The 22598-nt window shown below is 39.0% G+C and overlaps 1 protein-coding gene across 5 annotated transcripts in view; it reads left to right on the top strand.

Annotated features, from left to right (window-relative positions):
• DOCK3 (dedicator of cytokinesis 3) overlaps positions 1–22598 on the top strand; it is a 653304-nt gene that overhangs the window by 346987 nt on the left and 283719 nt on the right. For all 5 annotated transcript variants that reach the window (XM_030811683.1, XM_030811684.1, XM_030811682.1 and 2 more), the window contains exons 7-9: positions 3833–3917; positions 18257–18298; positions 19233–19387. In XM_030811683.1, coding sequence (XP_030667543.1) covers positions 3833–3917; positions 18257–18298; positions 19233–19387 — 282 coding nt within the window. The remainder of the gene's footprint in view (positions 1–3832; positions 3918–18256; positions 18299–19232; positions 19388–22598) is intronic.

Raw genomic sequence — 22598 nt, 5'->3', positions numbered from 1 at the left:
TTTGGCTAACAATGTAACATAGGGATAATAATTAAAATAACAGTAGCAATTTACAATGCCAGGTACTGTGCTGGGTTGTTTATGTGGATTAATCCTTACAACAGCTTACGATAGTAGATTTTAGACAGTGTGGTTTGGTGGTATACCCAAGATACAGACCAGGCGATCTGACATCAGAACCCATGCTCCTTAATACTGTAATGCAATGCATCTTTCACTGTGAAGATAGAGATCATGTTGACCATTCCCTGCATTCGATGTTCACTATTCTTGGAGTAAACCATAGGAAAAAATAGCCAGGAGCCTTTTTTTGAGAGTGAAGTTTGTAGTGAACACGTATTGGTTCTCACTGTCCAACATCTCTGCCTTTTTCAAATGAGGACAGTCACTAATATAACTTTTGCAAACTACCCTTTATCCATTAAAGATAGTCTTAGTAGGGGGAACTCTTTTTGGTTTTTACCAGATCACCCATTAATCTCTTATTTCTCAAGATAATGAAATTACAAAACTAAAAGATACTGTGCTCTAGTTACTTCTGGGAGAGGGAAAACACTCTGCTGTCAAGAGAGGATTAACATGAAGAATATGAACATTTGCATGACTCAAAGCTACTGTATTCTTTATGTCTAACACCATTGGGAGGATACATAATAGTTCCTCAGAAAGTTCTGTGGGGTGGATAAATATTTATATGGGTGGGCGGCTGACTGTACAAGGAAGCTAAGGTTGCCATGATGCTAAGATAGATCTCTTATAACGCCAGTCTCCACACATGGCCATCACTGTGTGATGCACTACCACAGAGGAGCACATACACTCAATTCCAGACCTAATGACTTAAATGTCATCTGGATATTTCTTAAACTGTTGTATCTAATGCAATTTTTTTTTTTGAGATGGGGTCTTGCTCTGTCATCCAGACGGGAGTGTGGTGGCATGATTTTAGCTCACTGCAACCACCGCCTCCTGGTTTCAAGTGATTCTCATGCCTCAGCCTCCGATGTAGCAGGGATTACAGGCACACACCACCACACCCAGCTAATTTTTGTGTTTTTAGTAGAGATGGGGTTTTACCATGATGACCAGGTCAGTATTGAACTCTGACTTCAGGTGATCCACCCACCTCAGCCTCCCAAAGTGCTGGAATTATAGGCCTGAGCCATGGCGCTCAGCTGAAAACATTTTTTTTTGAGACAGGGTGTCTCTCTGTCCCTGAAGCCTGAGTGAAGTGACACAATAATAATACACTACAGCCTCAAACTCCTGGCTCAAGTGATCTTCCTGCCTCAGCCTCCTGAGTAGCTGGGGCTGCAGTCACATGCCATCACAACCTGGCTAATTTTTTTTTTTTTTTTTAGAGATGGGGTCTCACTGAGTTGCCCAGGCTGGTCTCAAACTCTTGGTCTCAAGCAGTCCTCGCTCCCTGACTTCCTAAAACTCGGGGATTATAGGCATGAGCTACCGCACACCTGGCCATAAAAACACCTATTTTGATATATTATTTACTCATTCTTTTTTGTTGTTGTTGTTGTTTCCTAATTGTAGGCTAGTTCACATATATTTTTAGATCTCAAATGATTAAAGAATATGTATGAAATGTTGTCTCTTCATTTTTTATTATTTTAAAAAGTTTAAATAATGTGACTACAGAAAATTTGGAAAGTGTTTTAAATATTACTATTTCAGTTTTCTAATACAAATGCTAATATTCTTGTGATCTTTCCATTGTTCTTCCATATCTCTATAAAAGTATTTTAAATATTTGAGATTTTATCTGCAAAATTATCTTTATAATGTCAGTTGCTTTTTATAAGAAGGGGGGTAGAAAGGATGTACTGCACCTCTCTCTTGCACTCCATGAACACTACTGCCTTTGCATGCTCTAAGTGTTAGAAGCCAGAGGCCTGAAATTGTTTCAGATAAATGAAGAATAGCTAATAAGAGGTGATGGAATGGAGTGTTTCTTTAAGAAATCGGGATCCCAATTATAGAAAAATAAAATTTCATAGATTTAATTGCATTAACTTCAGTTGGCATAGTTTTATCATTAAATTGTAAACCATCATGGATAAGGCCAACAGTTTATTACTGATCTTCTCATTATGTAAAACTGTGGGTTATTTTTAGCATTTGATTCAAAAATTTTTTCTCTTTAAAAACTCATTTTTTTAATTAGTGGATAATAGAAAAAAACACTACTTTAATTGAAAAACATAAGTTTTTAACCTTTAATAGGAAAATGTTTTTTCTTTATTTCTTGCCTGCTAGAAAGTATACATTTAAATTTTAATTCTTAATCCTAGTAACCATTTTAGCATATGCTGTTAGTACATTTGCTTCTATAATACTTTCTCCATATAGGTTTGATTTTCCATTTTTATTTTACCAGTCTCACTGCAGTGTAATTTTATCAGATATTTTCCTATGAACAGGGTATAAATTGTAAATGAATCTGAATTTTGGATGTGCACCTGATTTTATTTTCAATGATGAGTTTTATGCACAGAAAGAGCATATAGATTTAGCTGTGCTAGCATGTTCTAAATTAGTTCATAGTCTAGTTGAAGAGAAAAAAAAATCTTTCTTCTTCTATAATCCCATGGAATGCTTTTGCCAGACACAATAATTCATAACCCTTGTTTTGGAGTAGGGTGGTCACAGAGCATTTCCAAAATTCTGATGAGAGTTATAGACCCTCTCCTCAGAAAAAATTTATAATGAACACACACACAAACTCATCCCATGTCATAAGCAGTTTCAGAGGTCTGCAACCCTATAAACATTGAATTCCTGGTTTAGAGCTGTTGTCTTAGAGTGCAAGAAAAGAGCTAACATTTATTGACCATAAATTACATACCATTTTGAACTCAAGTGCTGACTGTGTCCAGAGTTATTTCCACTGCCTAATACTGCCATTACCATCACTTCTTTCTACTGCCCCAAAGATCCTCCAAATACTGTTGTCTTGAGTAGTAATACTTGTTGGTTAAACTTTTATCTAATGTTTCTTAAAATATTGGTGCTAATACATATCTAGGTCTTTTCCACTATCAGTATTAGTTAAATTGAAAATGAGATGAAACTCAGCCAAAATATACATCTCTTTGAACACATGGACACGGGGAAGGGAACAACACACATTGGGGCCTATCTGGGGGTGTGATGAAGGGAGGGAGAGAATTAGGAAAAATAGGTAATACATTCTGGGCTTAATTTCTAGGTGGTGGGTTGTGAGATGCAGCAAACCACCATGGCACACGTTCACCTGTGTAACAAACCTGCACATCCTGCGTAACAAACCTGCACATCCTGCACATGTACCCCAGAACTTAAAAAATAAAATAAATGAATAAAGAGAAAAAGATACATCTCTTTGAATTTAGTAACTTTTAAGAGGTGAATTTTATGTGTTTGACTTTGAATTACACCCTGAAGATTTTTTTCATCCTAATAAAACTAATGCATAACTAAACCTTGAGCATAACTGTCAGATGGGGGGAAATAGAAAAATAAACATGACTTATTAATGATCTAAAGAAAACCTATCCTTAATGAACTCAAGCATGCTGATATAATGTAATACTGAATGAAACCTTTTTACCATCATGAGTGGAACTGCCTGAACTGGAATTGTGTCAACCTTAAATCCCTAGCCTCATTTACCCAGAAGTGAACAGAATTAGATGTTGCTGTATAAAGACATGTTCCTGCTAGGACAGTGTCTGATCCTCTGTCCACAAGATGTGGCAGGTATGGGTTCCCAGGCACATAAAGAGAGATAAGTAATCTGAGTACATGGCATACTGAGTGTGGTCTTTCTCTTTACTAGACATTTGGGCCTGGACCTGGTGCCTCGGAAGGACTTTGAAGTAGTGGACTCGGACCAGATTAGTGTCTCAGATCTCTATAAGATGGTAAGAAATCTAACATGAGGTAGCTTGTTCCTGCATACCTCATTTTTTCTCTTTTGTTTATTTTCTCTAACGTTATGAAACAACATTGCTAAAATTGTTGTTGTTGTTGTTGTTGTTGTTGTTGTTGTTGTTTTGCCTCTTTCCCAGTGTATTTAAGTGATATGTCTTATTCTGGCAATATCTGTCACACTAGCTTTCCAAATAGGATTCCATTGTAGTAAACTACAGATACTGGGCTTACCAGGTTATCTAGGCATTACTTCTTTGTTGACTTTCTTGGTGAACCAGAGCTCCTTCAGCCTGCAGCATAACTAAAGTTGTGTCTCTTTCCTCTCACCTCTTTAAAAGAGAAAGTAGTTAAAGCTGGAAAGAGCCAATTATTAGGTAATATAGAAATTGAGCCTGGAAATAATGTACTAGTCTTTCTAGAGAGACAGAGCCTGATAGATTCTTAGCTATCTGTTGGTTATTATAAAAGTCCGTTGGGTCGACTAATCAAGATTGCATTTTATAGTCTAGATGCAAAGTAAGTAAATGAAGGGTACAATATTTTAAAGTAAAATAAATAAACAGAAGAAACCTTAGGTGGTAACAGTTATGCTTAGACTAACAGACTGGATAAAAACTCATTTTGAAGAGTATGTATTTGATGAGTATATATTGGTGAGATTTATAAGTTTTAGAGTCTGTTTAATAAACCATAATATTTTTAGGGAGCTTAGAGGGTACCAAGTATGTTGCCTGGACAAGGACCTAAGGAAATTTGCCTAAGTAATATGCAAATAACATATAAATTGCTTCTGCACATTTGTTTATGTGTACTTACTAGCATACCCAAGCAATTTTGTTCAGTTGCTTTAACTATGCTGTATGCAGTACAATAGGTTGGTAAGTGTGAGATATAGAGATTAAAGATAGCTGGATGTGGTGGCATGCACCTGTAGGTACAGCCAGCTACTCGGAAGGCTGAAGTGATAGGATCGCTTGAGCTCAGGATTTTGAGAGCAGCTTGGACAACATAGTGAGACCCATCTATTTAAAAAACAAAATGTATGAACAAGACTTACCTATTCCCTAAAGAATCTCACTATCTAGGGTATTGGTTCCTAATCCCTTTTGGATCATAGAAGATCAGGTGAAACTTTCTCCCAGGACAATGCAAGTATGCTTTGCATACAAAGTTTTATAATCAGTTTTAGAGAATTGATGGATAGTTTCTCCTGATGCTTGCTCTGAAGCCCATGCATGGACCCTATGTTAGAAACTCTACTCTAGTGGAATCAATAGACCACAGTCAAACAGTTGCCATATGTGTGCTGCATATATGTGCTGTGTAGCATAATTTAAGTATACAATGATGCTCTTAGAGGTAGTGACTGGTTTCCTGGGAGTAGGAAAAGAGAAGGAAAGACATTCCAAAAAGGCACACAGCATATGGAAGTGGCAGTTCCAGGAAATGATAAGACATTTCATAACTTTGGCATAAAGTAACACTAACTCATGTTAGTGAGTGGGAGTGAGGCCAAGAAGGAGGCAAAAGTCAGACCATGAAGAGCTTTGTATTTCTCAAATTAGAGTCTATCCAGTAGTCTGAAAGAAGCATGAGAGTGGCATAAGCAGATACTGATTTCAAACATTGACTCTGTCTAGAGAGAATATAAAATGCAAAAGACTGGAATGAGGGAGGAAAGAGACCCACAGGAGTGATTCAGGTAAGAAAAATGGCTAGGCAGCAATGGACAAGAAATACAATAAGAATGTAGATGTTTGGAATTAAAATTGATAAATTTTGATGATCAGTTAGATATGGAAAGTGAAGAGAGAATGAGAGTTTGAAACTAAGAATTCCCCTTGGAATAGTGGCTTGGAGGATGCTGTTTTCTTGGTAAAGGTTTTGGATTTTATTCTTAGTGTGACAGTAAGCTTGTGAAGGTAAATTGAGCAGGAGAATCACATGATCAGCCTTACATTTTTAAAAGATGCCTTTGCTTGCTGTGTGGAAAAGGATTGGAGTGGGGCAAGAATAGAAGTAGAGAAGAGTCATTCAAGCAGGAGATCTTAATTTCAGTAGCTTGAGCTAGAGCTAGAAGAGTGAAACTAGTAAGAAGTTGGATTCTGAATATATTTTGAAGTTAGAACCATAGTTGTAGATAGATTAAATTGCCATATGTGTATACAAGAAAGCGAAAGGTCAGAAAAGAATTACACCTGTGTTTTTGACCTGCCTAATTATATAAAAGTGAAATGGGAAACCTTGTGGAAGAAGCAGTTTGGAGAGTGAAGCAGTAAGGATCTATAGTTCTGATTTTCTTTTCACGTTTGAGATGCCTTTTAGATATCCCACCAGAGATGCTGAAAGTCTAGAGCTCATAAGTGAAGTTCAGATAAAACAGTTTTAGAGCCATCATATTACATATGGTATTTAAGGCTGTAGGACTGAATTAGATAACCACCTCCATACAGTGAAACCCAGTGGCCATACAGCACTTCCAGACAACCAAGCATCAATAGACAAAGCTCTCACATAATGTTCACTATTTGGGTGATGGGTACACTTAGAAGCCCAGACCTCACAATTTTGCAATATCCATACAACAAATCTGAATCTCGAAAAAAGAGAGAGACAGAGGGAGAGAAAGAAACAGAGAGAGAGACCAAAATGAACAACATACGGAAGGAACTTGGAAGAAAGAGACAGCCCAACAGAAGAAAATGGTGATTGCTGTCTGCAGAGAGAAATTAGGAAACAGAGTACAACAATCCAAAGAGCTTTACAAAATTAAAAAGCAGATTACTGGAATACACTTGGAATAAAGGTTAGAAAATAGAGAAAAATCTCCCTGAAAACAGAACAGCAACAAAATAAAGTAACAGTAGGAGAGAAAACGTTTAAAAATTTAGAGGTTCAATTCAGGAAGCCCAGTATTCAGAAGAGAGAATAAAGAAACAAAGAAAGAAAATTACTGAAGGAATCATATTAAAAACTTTCTCAGAACATGGATATGAGTCTCCAGATTTAAAGGGCCCAACGTAATTATGAAATTTCAGCTCACTAGAGATAGAGATTAGTTTAAAACTTCCAAAGAACAAAATGGATCACATACAAAGGATTTGTTGTAAGAAAAACATTTGGCTTCCTAATAGCAGCATTAAAAATTAGAAATAAGAGCATTACCTTCAAAATTCTGAGGGAATATAACATTCAACCCAGAATTCTATATTTACTCAGCCACATTATAAATCAAGTGGGAGAGTAGCCTAAAGAGAATTTTGGTCACTCAGAGTCTCAAAACAATAATAATAACAATGCTCTTTAACTCCTTTTCAGCAAACTACTGAAGAGTAAGTTATTCCTTCTAAAATGAAGGAGTAAATCAAAAGGTCTACTGTGTGTTATCCAGGAAAGGGATTCTGACACAATGAAAGCCCTCTTTATTTCATTTTCTGCTAAATTTCCTGTCTTTTTATCTCATGTATTTGCTTTTTCATACAATTAGATATGATAAAAAACAATTGTAAGAGTCCACACATTTATTAAAAACCACTTAGGATTTATATGTTAAATTGCACAGTAAATTTTTGGTTAAATCTTAAAAGTTCAAGATTCAAAAGAATATCCTTTTAGATTTTGTGTTAACATGTAACTCTATTGCTGGAAATTATGAAGACTTTATATGAAACTTTCTGATTATAATACTCCTTGTCATTGATTTTAGGGAAAAAAATCCCGTATGAATAAGATTATACTTAAAGTTTGCACTCATAGCATTTTTTTAATAAAAAATGAAGCCTCCATGCAAATGTTGAATGATAATGATTGATAAAAGTCTCTTTAAATACACAGTTGGATTTTGCATTCTTTTTGTTTGTTTGTTTTATTTTGTTTGTTTGTTTTGAGACAGAGTCTGTCTTTGTTGCCATGGCTGGAGTGCAGTGGTGTGATCTGGGCTCACTGCAACCACCACCTCCTGGGCTCCAGCAATCTTCCCACCTTAACCTCCCAAGTAGCTGGGAGTACAGGTGCGTGCCACCACACTCAGCTAATTTTTATTTTATTATTATTATTATTATTATTTTGGTAGAGATGAGATTTCGCCATGTTGCCCAGGCTAGTCTTCAACTCCTGGGCTCAAGCGATCCTCCCACCTTGGCCTCCCAAAATGCTGGGATTACAGGCATGAACCACCATACTTAGCAGGATTTTGCATTGTTTATGATGAAAACCAGAGGAAGTCCTTAGTGCTCTTCAATTCTGCATCATAACAACTCTAAATCCATTTTAAACAATAGAGAATTGGTGCTGTGAAAATATAAAGTATTTCAATAGGCACCACAAACTATTTGTGTTAATCTTAATTAGCCATGCATCTTTGTGAAATGTGACACTCAAAAATTACATAATATGAGAGTTTCTAAATTGTGGCAACATCTAACGGAACACTTGCATTATAGCCCCCTGCTTCATTATTATCCATCCACATTATCATGTATTGGGATTTGTGTTTGCCTGTTGTCTTCTTATGTCAATTAATATTTTTAATAGCTCAATATTTATACATTCATTTCTGGAATAAATCAGTCAATTAGATTATTTACTAAAAATCAGTAATTTTATATGCTTCATCCTTTCATAGATTCTGACTAGATATGCCTTATACTTCCTTGTAAGACTCACAATATTTAACACAATTCCCAACCTATATAGCAGGCAATTAATTTTGTTATTCAGTTGGTTAACATATCCAAAGCTGCATAGTTTCTTTCCATATTGCTAGATTTTTGTAGACTAAACGAACAAGAGACTTTACAGGGCTGAAAATGACTTCTCTACTGGGGAAAAACTGGCAGAGGCAGTAATGTGTTCCATGCATTTCTTAATTAATTTATATTTTTGATACACATTGCTAGGCACTTGTAGTATAAAGATAAATAAGATAGTGTTTTGCTCCCTGGAAGTGCAAAGTCTAGAGTTACGTAGCAAACATGGAAACAATGCATTACAACCCTAATAGAGGTGATGATTACACTGAAAAGGGAGGTATTGGCTGACCAGCTGAAGGCTAGTTGACAGGAGTGCCCTGAAAGAGGTTCCAGAATGCCAGTTCCGATGCCTTTCTCTGGCTGCCCATGTGGTGTGCTTTCAGACTAAATCAGTCTCTCAAAATTTGATGACTGAAATAAAAAAATGACTTATTATTGTCAACAGGGATGTTTCATACTGAAATTAGCTGCTTCATAAACTCCTTCTGTATATAGTTCTAATTGAAAATTTATGACTACCAAGATTGGTAGTCCTTTTAATGGGTTAACAGTAAATCTACTTGAGAAAAATGGCTTAGTGCAGCTCCTGGATATAAAATAAAACAACGGAATTTATTTTAGTCTAGTAACCTTCCAGTGAGATATGGTCAGTAAACCACAGAAAACCTGATTTGTTTTGGAATGCTTGAATTTTTTTTTTGTACTTTTTTAAAACCTATTTTATATGTGAATTTTTCTTTTGTGCATATACATTCTACATGATGTTTTGTCCAGCTGGTGGAGACTTGATTTTTTGTATTTCATATATATATCATGGGGACATATATTTCCATGAATGAACATTAATACTCAATAATAATTAGTTAATATTGCTAATATACACATGGATATATTATACACATGGATATAATATACACATGGATATAATATTGCTAATATACACATGGATATATATTACTAAATATACACATGGATATTTAGTAATAAGCAAATATAGCTGGTCAGACACATTTAAATCAATATTTAATTGTACTTCTCTTTTATATAGGGTTAAATATATGTGTTTGGAAAAGAAATGGAAACTTCCACTGCCACAACCATTCTTCTTACCCATGTGATATGGAGCAATTCAACAAATGAGTGTGGTACCATACCTCTAGGGTCCAAAAGGAAGCAGGATGAAATCTGTCATTGTTGAGTTTACCAACACCAGGCACTGAACATTTGTAAATTCACCATTATTCCTGGCCAGGGTTTACTTCTAAATGTGAATGACTTTCTGTAATAACTAATTATAAAAAAGAGTAACAATTATACTAATAATAAAAATACCAATTGTGAATAATAATTATCAGCCACTTACACTATGATAGGTAATATGCTGAGTCAGTCTGCTCAAACTCTGTGAGGTTGAGTTAGGCATAAAATTTTATACTCACTTTTCAGATGATGAATACACAGATATAAGTGTGAGTCAAGATTCAAAACTAGGCCAGTCATGGTGGCCCACGCCTGTAATCCCAGCACTTTGGGAGGCCAAGGCGGACAGATCACGAGGTCAGGAGATCGAGACCATCCTGGCTAACACGGTGAAACCCCGTCTCTACTAAAAATACAAAAAAAAATTAGCCAGGCGTGGTGGCGGGCACCTGTAGTCCCAGCTACTCGGGAGGCTGAGGCAGGAGAATGGCGTGAACCTGGGGGGCGGAGCTTGCAGTGAGCCTAGATCGCACCACTGGAATCTAGCCTGGGCGACAGAGCAAGACTCTGTCTCAAAAAAAAAAAAACAAAAAAAAATTCAAAACTAGAGGGTTGCAGAGGGTGGCATCAAGATGGCTGAGTAGAGGCACCTGGCACTTGCCTTCTACTCAGTGAGTAATTAACTACATATTGAACAGAGCATCTAAGACAGAATACTGGAGTTCATCAGAGAAGTGACAAGAAACTTCAGAGTCATGGAAGGAGAGGCAAGCAAAGCAGCCAGCCCACCCAGGATAATCTTGGAGCTAGAAGGAACTCCCCATTGTGGAGAAAAGGCATTGTTCCAGAGAGTTTGGGCTGGGCCTCACACTACCTCTGAGATTCAAGTGGCCACAGCACGGTGTCATTTTGAGAGCCTAGCTCCCACCAGACTACATTTTTGTACCCTTGGGTCCAACACACCCGAATCTGCACATCCCTGGAGCCCTGCTGACATCCGCCTGTGTCCATTCAGAGGGCTGCAGCATCACAATATATGCTGGACCCAGCATTGTTCCTGGGTCTCCAGCGCTTTAGCCCACACAGTGACTTACACCCTGGGGAATGGGTGGTGCAGTGCACCTAGGAGACTGCCCCCATGACACAGAAAGCTAAAGCTTGTGCTCCCCAGAGCCTGAGAGCTGCATGTCTGGGGCTACTGCCACTGATAGCAATCCTGCTCCCTCCAGTGGCAGAGCCACTGCATACCTGCACACACATTCAACACATTCAAGAGGCCTGGGGGACTGGTTCACCTGTGTGCGTTGTCCCGGAACCTGAGGACCAGTCTGCCCCATATACTGCCATGGGCACATAAGTGCATAGTCCAAGGAACTAAGGATTGACCCACCTCACCTGTCACCACCAGTACCCACACATACCTTCCAGGACCTGGGTATTGACTAGCATTCCTCCTGCCACCAGCACCTGTGTTTACCACCTGGGGGCCAGAGGACAGACCTATCCTACACACAGCTGTTGTCCCCATGTGCCATCTAGGGTGATCAGCCTGGTGAAACTGCCCTAGCTGTTGCCTGTGTACTAAGGGACCTGAGAGGTGGCACACCACTGCTACTGCCATTGCCAGTGCCATGTGTACCACCTCGGGGCCTGAGTACCCACTTGATCATTATCACTAGCACCCAAGCATGCTGCCTGGAGGCCGAAGGACTGACCTTCCACCATGGGGTCTCACATATACCACCTGGGGACCTGAGGACCAGCCCATCTGACCTTCTTGTTCCTAGCTAAGCCTCACCACAGCCTCTACTAACAACCGCAGTCTAAGTCACTACAGAACTCACAAACACCACTGACACTGATTATAGCTGAAGAAATCATATGGCGAGTCTGCTACTGCACTCACCTAGAATCAAATCCAAAGCACGCTACCTAACACTAAATATACATCTATAGGAAAAAGTCTTTCCCTATGTAAACCAATCTATAAAATTAGAACAAGCAGCTGTTACACTGGATGTCCACGTATCAATGTAAGGACACAAGAAACATAAAAAAGCAAGGATATATGACACTTCCAAACAAAGACGATAATTCTCTAGTAACAGATCCCATAGAAAAGAAAATGTACGAAATCCCTGAAAAATAATTCAAAATAAGATTAAAGAAGCTCAGTGAGATACAAGAGAACACAGATAAACAATAAAAAATCAGAAAAGCAATTCATGAGCCGAAGTTTAACAAAGAGATATGCATCATAGAAAGGAACCAAACAGAAATTCTGGGACTGAAGCTTTAGTGAATGAAATAAAAAATACAATCAAGAGCTTCAACAATAGATGAAATCAAGCAAAAGAAAGGCTTTCCAGCCAAGTGCAGTGGCTCATGGCTATAATCCCAGCACTTTAGGAGGCCAAGGCAGGTGGATTACCTGAGGCCAAGAGTTTGAGACCAGCCTGACCAACATGGTGAAACCTTGTCTCTACTAAAAATAGAAAAAAATTAACCAGGCATGGTGATGTGCACCTGTAGGCCCAGCTACTTGGGAGACTGAGGCAGGAGACTCACTTGAACCCACGAGGCGAAGGTTGCAGTGAGCCGAGATCACACCACTGCACTCCAGCCTGGGCGACAGAGAGAGACTCCATCTCAAATAAATAAATAAATAAATAAAAGAGTTTCTGAATCTGAAGACAGGTTTTTTGACATCAATCAGATGAAAAGAAAAAAGAGTAAAGAAAGCTTATGTGACATACAGGATACCAGAAGCAAATAACTATTCAAATTTTGGCAGTTTCACAAGGAGAAGGCAAGGGCAAAGATATAGAAAACCTACTAATGAGATAATAGTGAAAACTTCACAAGTCTTGCAAGAGATAAAGACATCCAAATACAGAAAGCTCAAATATCCCCAAATAGACGTAATCTAATAAGATTTTAAAGGTATATATATATATAATCAAACTATTAAAAATCAAAGACAAATAATTCTAAAAACAGTTAAAAGCATCGTGTCACATATAAGGGAATCTCCACCAGACTAACAGCACATTTCTCCGCAGAAACCTTCTAGACCAAGAGAGAATGGGATGACAGATTCATAGTTCTGGGGTGAAGGATTGGTGGGGGCATGAGGGGAATTGTCAGCCAGGAATACTATTCCCAACAAAGCTATCCTTAAATGGAGGTTACATAAAATCTTTCTTAGACAAGCAAAAACTGAGGGAATTCATCACCACTAGACCAGTCCAACAAGAAATGTTTAAAGGATTTCTATATCTGGAAGTGAAAGGACAATGTCTACCATCATGAAAACACACAAAAGTATAAAGCTTACTGGTAGTGTACATACACAAATGAGAAAGGAGTTAAACATTACCATCATAAAAAAAAAACAGCAAATCTTAAAGGCAAACAAACAAGGAAGAAAGAAATGAAGAATGTATTAATCACAAAATAATTAACAAAACAACAGGAATGAGTCCTTACCTGTTACTAACAACCTTGAATGTGAACTGTTTAAATTCTCCAATTAAAAAATATAGACTGGCTGAATTGATTTTTAAAATGTGGCACTATTCACAATAGCAAAGACTTAGAACCAACCCAAATGTCCACCAATTATAGACTGGATAAAGAAAATGTGGCACATATACACCATGGAATACTATGCAGCCATAAAAAATGATGGGTTCATGTCCTTTGTAGGGACATGGATGAAACTGGAAATCATCATTCTCAGTAAACTGTTGCAAGGACAAAAAACCAAACACCACATGTTCTCACTCATAGGTGGGAATTGAACAATGAGGACACATGGACACAGCAAGGGGAACATCACACTCCAGGGACTGTTGTGGGGTGGGGGGAGGGGGGAGGGCTAGCATTAGGAGTTATACCTAATGCTAAATGACGAGTTAATGGGTGCAGCACACAAACATGGCACATGTATATGTATGTAACAAACCTGCACATTGTGCACATGTACCCTAAAACTTAAAGTATAATAATAATAAAATTTTAAAAAAATCAAGACCCAACTATATGTTCTCTACAAGAAACTCAGTTTACCTATAACGACACACATAGACTGAAAGTGAAGGGATGGAAAAAAAAATTCCATGCAAATAGAAACCTAAAGCATGCAATAATAGCTATACTTATATCAGAGAAAATGGATTTTACATCAAAAAACATAAAAATAGATGAAGAAGGTCATTAGGTAATGATAAAGGGATCAATTCAGCAAGAGGATATAGCAGTTGTAAATATATGTGCATCCAATACCACAGGACCCAGATATATAAGCAAATACTATCAGAGCAAAAGAGTTCAACAGACCCCAGTGCATTAATAGTTGGGGACTTCAGCATTACACTTTCAGCACTGGACAGATTATCCAGATGGAAAGTCAACAAACATTAGACTTACTCTGTGCTATAGAACAAATGTACTTAACAGACATTACAAAACATTCATTCAACAGTATAGAGCACATATTTTTCTCATCAGCACATGGAACATACTCCAGGATACAGCACATGAGGCCACAAACAAGTCTCAACAAATTTTGAAAAATCAAAATCATGTCAAGTATCTTCTCAGACCACAGGGAAATAAAACTAGAAATCAATAAAAAGAAGAACTTTGTAAACTGTGTAAACACATGGAAATTAAACAGCATGCTCCTGAATGAGCAATGAGTCAATGAACAAATTAAAAAGGAAATTAAAAACTTGCTTGAAACAAGTGAAAATGGAAACACAACATATCCGAATTCTGTGAGATATGGCAAAAGCAGTACTAAGAGGGAAGTTTACAGCAATAAATGCCTACATAAAAATTGGAAAGATTTCAAATAAACAACCTAATGGTGTGCCTTAAGGACCCCAAAAAAGGAAAAACAAACTAAACCTAAAGTTAGTAGAAATAAATAATAAAGATCAGAGCAGAACTAAACAAAATAGAGCTGAAAAAAAAAAAAACAATACAAAGGATCAGCGAAACAAAAAGCTGGTTTTCTGAAAAGACAAAATCAAGAAACCACTAGACTAATCGAGAAAAAAGAAGGTCCATGCCAAGACCGGTTCAGTCAGGGAGACCCTAACCCAGTGGCGCTGGAGCAATTAAAGACACACACACAGAAATATAGAGGTGTGGAGTGGGAAATTAGGAGTCTCACAGCCTTCAGAGCTGAGAGCCTCAAACAGAGATTTACCCATGTATTTATTAACAGCAAGCCAGTGATAAGCATTGTTTCTATAGATTATAGATTAACTAAAAGTATTCCTTATGGGTAACAAAGGGATGGGCCAAACTAAAGGGATGGGTTTGGCTAGTTATCTGCAGCAGGAGCATGTCCTTAAGGCACAGATCCCTCATGCTATTGTTTGTGATTTAAGAACGCCTTTAAGTGGTTTTCCACTCTGGGTGGGCCAGGTGTTCCTTGCCCTCATTCTAGTAAACCCACAACGTTCCAGTGTGGGCATCATGGCCATCATGAACATGTCACAGTGCTGCAGAGATTTTGTTTATGGCCAGTTTGGGGGCCAGTTTATGGCCAGATTTTAGGGTGTTCCCAACAGATCAAAATAAAGTCAGAAACAAAAAAGGATACATTACGGCTGATGTCACAGAAATACACAGGATCAGCCAGCATGGTGGCTCACTCCTGGAGTACCAGCACTTTGGGAGGCCAAGGCAGGTGGATCACCTGAGGTCAGGAGTTCAAGACCAGCCTGGCCAACGTGGCAAAAACCCATGTGTACTAAAAATACAAAAATTAGGTGGCCATAGTGGCGCACATCTGTAATCCCAGCTACTCAGGAGGCTGAGGCAGGAGAATCACCTGCACCCAGAAGTTGGAGGTTGCAGCGAGCCAAGATTCTGCCACTGCACTCTAGCCCAGGCAACAGAGTGAGACTCATCTCAAAAAAAAAAAAAAAATACAAGGAATCATTAGAGACTACTATGAACAATTATATGCAAACATATTGGAAAACCCAGAGGAAATGGATTAATTCCTGGACACACACAATCTACCAAGATTGAATCAGGAAGAAATGAAATGCTTGAATAGACCAGTAACAAGAAAAGAGATCAAATCAGTAATAAAAAGTCTTTCAGCAAAGAAAAACCCAGAACTGTATGGCTCTACTGCTGAATTCTACCAAACTTATAAGGAAGAACTAACACCAGCTCTTCTCAAACTGTTCCAAAAAATTGAGGCAGAGAGAATTCATCCTAACTCATTCTACGAGACCAGCATTACACATTACACTGATACTAAGTCAGACAAGGACACAAGAAAAAAAAATATGGGCCAGTATCCTTGATGAACACAATGAACACTGACACAAAAATCCTCAGCAAAATACTAGCAAATTGAATCCAACAACATGTCAAAAAGATTATAAACCATAATCAAATGGAATTTATCCCAGTGATGCAAGCATGGTTCAACATGTGCAAATCAATCAGTGTGATACATCACATTGACAGAACGAAGGACAAAAACGATATGATCATCTCAATAGGCACAGAAAAAGCATTTGATAAAATTTAACATCTTTTCCTGTTAAAAACTCTCAACAAGTTAGACATAGAAGGAAAATACCTCAGCATAAAAGCTGTATATGACACATCCACAGCTGACATCACACTGAATGAGGAAAAGCTGAAATACTTTCCTCTAAGACTGGAACAAGACAAAGATACCCACTTTTAATTCTCCTTTTCAACATAGTACTTGAAGTCCTAGCCAGAGCAATCAAGCAAGAGACAGAAATAAAAGGCATCTAAATTGGAAAGGTAGAAGTCAAATTGTCCCTCTTTGTAGATGACATAATCTTATATATAGAAAAACCTAAAGAGTCTACTAAAAATCTCTTAGAACTGATATACTGATATACTTAGAACTCTTATACACTGTTGGTGGGAATGTAAATTAGTACAGCCACTATGGAAAACAGTATGAGACTTCCCAAAAAACAAAACAGAACCACCATTTGATCCAGCAGTCCTACTTTGGATATTTATCAAAAAGAAAGAAAAATCAGTATATCAACGAGACACCGGCACTCTTGTGTTTATTGCAGCACTGTTCACAATAGCCAAGATATAGAATTAATCTAAGTGTTTGTTAACAGATGAAAGGATGAAGAAAATGTGGCATATATGCACAATGGAATACTATTCTGCCATAAAAAGAATGAAATCCTGTCATTTGTAGCAACATGGATGGAACTAGAGGTCAATATGTTAAATGAAATAAGCCAGGCACAGAAATACAAATATCTCATGTTCTCTCATATGTAGGAGCTAAAAAACAAAAACAAAAACAAAAAAATGTGGATCTCTTGGAGATAGGGAATAGAAGAGGGTTACCAAAGGTTGAGAATGGTGGGGTGGTGGGGTTGAAGAGAGGTTGCTCAGCAAGTACAAACATCTAGTTAGAAGGAATAAGTTCTAGTGTTTGATAGCACAGTGGGGTGAGTGTAGTTAACAGTAATTTATTCTACATTTCAAAGTAGCTAGAAGAGAAGATTTGAAATGTTCCCAACAGAAAGAAATGATAGATGTTTGAGGCAATGAATATTCTAAATACCCTGATTTGATAATTATACATTGTATGCATGTATCAAAATATCACATGCACTTCATAAATATTTTAAAATATTATGTATCAATTTAAACACTTTTTAAAAATTCAAAACCTAGGGTCCTCACTTCTGCACTTAGGTCCCTAACTTCTATATCATACTGACGCTCATTATGTAATTTGAGCTTCACAATAACTTTGTAAGGAAGGTAATACAGGCTCCTATCTGAATTTTACGTTCAGGAAAATGTCTCCTGGAGAGATTAAGTGATTTGTCTGAAATTTCACAGTCTTTGAGTGGCATAGCTTGAATTGGAATCTGCTTCTTCTAATTTCAGCCAGCCAGCAGTAAAGGAACAGCATGGGGAAGTGTTTGGGAGGGAGCCCTTTATTGTTAAAGGCATCATTGTGGAAAGTCTGAAGAAGCTGGATCAGGCAGCTCAGAAAGTGGTACAGTATATGGAGACGACAGTGGCAAAGCAAAAATTTAGTACCAGGCACCCACTTGTGACTTGTCTGTTAGTCAGATGTGGAAGGGTTCAGGTTTGAATCTGGATTTTGCCACTTTCTTGCTATGTGACCTTCAGCAAATTACGTCCTTACTCTAAGCCTTAGTTGTCTCCACCAAATATGAATAACACTTATTTTACAAAGTTATCAGAATCAAATGAGATCATGAATATAAAAGGCATAGCAGACTGCCCAGCATATAGAAAGTTCTTAATAAAATGTAGTTTCTTTCCCGGTAGAGTTTATTTTTCTTTCCTTCTTCCCATAGCATTTATCTAGCCGGCAAAGTGTACAGCAAAGCACATCCCAGGTAAGTGGCTTTCCTGGGTCTTCCAGCCTTTCCCCTAACTTTTTCTGTTAAGAGATTACAACATATGAACACACCAGGAAATGACAGACACCACTGACTTCTTGACTGTGTGGTGTCTTTATCTGAGGAGGCTTGACCTCTAAACAGTTTTGGCCAGACTCTACTTCTACTGTGCAAATTGGCATAAGCACAATCAAAGCAGACTGAAACTAAAGTGAATCAGTCTGGGAGAAAATAAAAATGTTATTTGGAATGGTAACTATTACGAGGTAACAGTGTAAATTAAGCGCATTGGGGTCATAATGGTATTTCTTTAAAATGACTTTGAAAATGGTTTTCTGGGCTGGGCGCGGTGGCTCATGCCTGTAATCCCAGCACATTGGGAGGCCGAGGCAGGCGGATCACCTGAAGTTAGGAGTTTGAGACCAGCCTGGTCAACATGGTGAAACCTGTCTCTACTAAAAATACAAAAATTAGCTGGGCATGGTGGTAGGTGCCTGTAATCCCAGCTACTCAGGAGGCTGAGGGTGGAGAATTGCTTAAACCCGGGAGTAAGAGTGCAGTGAGCCAAGATCATGCTACTGCACTCCAGTCTGGGTGACAAAGTGAGACTCTGTCTCAAAAAGAAAAAAGAAAATGGTTTCCTGGAGAATTAAGATATTTGTCACCTGGTGGAGATTTTTAGTTCACTTGTAAGTTGGAATTACTGTCCCTATATTTCTTTCACTGTTTAGTCCTCCCAGCTGCTTGCTTGCCCACCTCAACCCAAGTCTGTTGATGCAGTATCCTCTACAAGCAGAGAAAACATCTTCAGTTTCTCAAATAATCTCCTTCAGTAGTGTGAAAAGAGTTTGTAATTTAGTTTCCACCTTTTAATGATCAATATAAAAAATAACTAAAATAAAAATCACTGGGTTTTTTTCTTCCTCATTAGGTAGATACAATGCGCCCACGTCATGGGGAAACATGTCGGATGCCAGTGCCACATCACTTCTTCCTCAGCCTGAAGAGTTTCACTTACAATACTATTGGGGAAGACACCGATGTCTTCTTTTCCTTATATGACATGAGGGAAGGCAAGCAGATCAGGTGAGAGTCACTGGAAATTCTGGTAAGGTTCTATGTTAGGATGGTATGGGTCATAGGCATCTCTGGCCATCAGAGAAGACAGATGTACAGAAGAAGCAAAACAAGATAAAGTAACCTCATCTCATTAGCTAGGAGTTTTGGCCCCAATTCTCCATGTGCCCTTAAGTCATGTAAACCATACCATGGGTGGCTGCCTTTTTTATGACTTTTTCCACATAGAAGCTCAAAATCGAGTCTTGGCTATCACCACCTCACAGAGAGAAAAGGATGCATCTATTTAATACCACAGAAAAGGCATAGGAGAAACATAGAACCAAGCAAATGCAGCAGAGACACACAGCCCCAGAGTGCAGGAAGCCCTGGGCCTTGGCTTGCTGCATGTGGAAGAGAGGGTTTGCAGAAGAAGGGGGCTGATGGTGTCTTGTCTGGGCAGCCCATGAAAGGAGAACATCTTCTGAGTTTCTTTTATATTGCTTGGGAACTTCTTGTGTTAGGAATGCTTTATGGCTTTTACTTGCTTTAGTACTTTAAATTCGAAAGCAGATTTTTCACTTTTCCAATTATATATTACATGTGGGAAAATTAGAAATGGAAGTTATAACAGAATGCAAAAGAAAAACAGTTAATTTGCACGCCCCACAGTGCCTCTGATCTTGACAAAAATATTAATACACTATGCTTTACTTTGGCATAGGGATAAAATGATGCACCCATTGATCAGGACATGTGAATTTTCCTTATCACCAATGGCTCCTAGTATGTGCCCTTGGGAAAGTTATTGTAGAGAAGGTCGTAGTGGTATTGATGAAAGCTAAAACTGTTGCACATAGGCAAGACTACAGGCCAGGGCTGTGTGGATATGGATTCTGGCTGCTCTTCTTTTCCTACTATCCAGATGTTTGTAAACTTTATTTGTGTGTGTGAGAGTGTGTATGTGTGTGTAAAAATCCATTCTTCAAGCTAAATTTTATGAAAAAGTCCAATATATGAAACAGTTAAAACTATTCCATTATTGTGGCCCAGGAACAATGGCTCATGACTGTAATCCCAGCACTTTGGGAGGCCGAGGAGGGCAAATCACAAAGTCAGGAGTTTGAGACCAGCCTGAACAACATAGTGAAACCCCGTCTCTGCCAAAAATACAAAAAATTAGCTGGGTGTGGTGGCGGGCTCCTGTAAGCCCAGCTATTCAGGAGGCTGAGGCAGGAAAATCGCTTCAACCCAGGAGGCAGAGGTTGCACTGAGCCGGGATCACGCCACTGCACTATAGCCCAGCTGACAGTGTGAGACTGGGTCTCAAAAAAAAAAAGATGGATTGTTGGCAAGGTGGCCGAATAGGAAGAGCTCTGGTCTGCAGCTCCCAGCAAGATTGATGCAGAAGGTGGGTGATTTCTGCATTTCAACTGAGGTACCTGGTTCATCTCGTTGGGACTGGTTGGACAGTGGGTGCAGCCGATGGAGGGCAAGCCAAAGCAGGGCGGGGCATTGCCTCACCTGGGAAGTGCAAGGGGTTGGGGAATTTTCTCCCCTACTCAAGGGGAGCCATGAGGTACTGAGCCTGACGAACTGTGCACTCCAGCCCAGATACTGCGCTTGTCCCATGGTCTTTGCAACCCGCAGACCAGGAGATTCCCTCTGGTGCCTAACCCATGAGAGACCTGAGTTTCAAGCACAAAACTGGGTAGCCATTTGAGCAGGCACTGAACTAGCTGCAGTTTTTTTTTCTCCATAACCCATTGGCACCTGGAACGCCAGTGAGACAGAACTGTTCACTCCCCTGGAAAGTGGTGCTGAAGCCAGGGAGCCAAGTGGTCTGGCTCAGCAGGTCCCACCCCCATGGAGCCCAGCAAACTAAAAGATTCCCTGGCTTGAAATTCTCACTGCCAGCACAGCAGCAGACTGAGATCGACCTGGGACGCTCGAACTTGGTTGGGGGAGGGACGTCTGCCATTACTGAGGCTTGAGTAGGTGGTTTTATGCTCACAGTGTAAACAAAGCCGCTGGGAAGTTTGAACTGGGTGGAGCCCACTGCAGCTCAGTAAGGCTGCTGTGGCCAGACTGCCAGATTTCTCCTCTCTGGGCAGGGCATCTCTGAAAAAAAGGCAGCAGCCCCAGTCAGGGACTTATAGATAAAACCCCCATCTCCCTGGGACAGAGCACCTGGGGGAAGGACCAGCTGTGGGTGCAGCTTCAGCAGACTTTAATGTCCCTGCCTGATGGCTCTGAAGAGAGCAGCGGACCTCCTAGTACAGCATTTGAGCTCTGCTAAGGGTCAGACTGCCTCCTCAAGTGGGTCCCTGACCCCCATATATCCTGACTGGGAGACACCTCCCAGTAAGGGCCTACAGACACCTTATACAAGAGAGCTCTGGCTGGCATCTGGCAGTTGCCCCTCTGGGACAAAGCTTCCAGAGGAGAGAACAGGCAGCAATTTAATCCATCTTGAGTTAATTTTTGTATTAAGGTGTAAGGAATGGGTTCACTTGCAGTTTTCTGCATATGGCTAGCCAGTTTTCCCAACACCATTTATTAAATAGGGAATCATTTCCCCATTGCTTGTTTGTGTTGTTTGTCAAAGATCAGATGGTTGTAGACATGTGGTGTTATTTCTGAGGCCTCTCTTCTGTTCCATTGGTCTATATATCCGTTTTGGTACCAGTAACACGATGTTTTGGTTACCGTAGCCTTGTAGTATAGTTTGAAGTCAGATAGCATGATGCCTCTGGCTTGGTTCTTTTTGCTTAGGATTGTCTTGGCTATGCAGGCTATTTTTGGGTTCCATATGAAATTTAAAATAGTTTTTTCTAATTCTGTGAAGAAAGTCAGTAGTAGCTTGATGGGGATAGCATTGAATCTATAAATTACTTCAGGCAGTATGGCCATTTTCATTACATTGATTCTTCCTATCCATGAGCATGGAATGTTTTTCCATTTGTTTGTGTTCTCTCTGATTTCTTTGAGCAGTGGTTTGTAGTTCTCCATGCAGGGGTCCTTCACATCCCTTGTAAGTTGTATTCCTAGGTATTTTATTGTCTTTGTAGCAATTGTGAATTGGAGTTCACTCATAATGTTGCTCTCTGCTCATCTATTATTGGTGTATAGAAATTCTTGTGATGTTTGCACATTGATTTTGTATCCTGAGACTTTGCTGAAGTTACTTAACAGCTTAAGGAGATTTTGGGCTGAGACGATGGAGTTTTCTAAATTTACA

This window comes from Nomascus leucogenys, chromosome 4, assembly GCF_006542625.1.
Source record: "Nomascus leucogenys isolate Asia chromosome 4, Asia_NLE_v1, whole genome shotgun sequence".
Classification (NCBI taxonomy): domain Eukaryota; kingdom Metazoa; phylum Chordata; class Mammalia; order Primates; family Hylobatidae; genus Nomascus; species Nomascus leucogenys.
The sequence above is the reverse complement of the archived record's forward strand: the minus strand, read 5'-3'. Positions and strand labels throughout refer to the sequence as shown.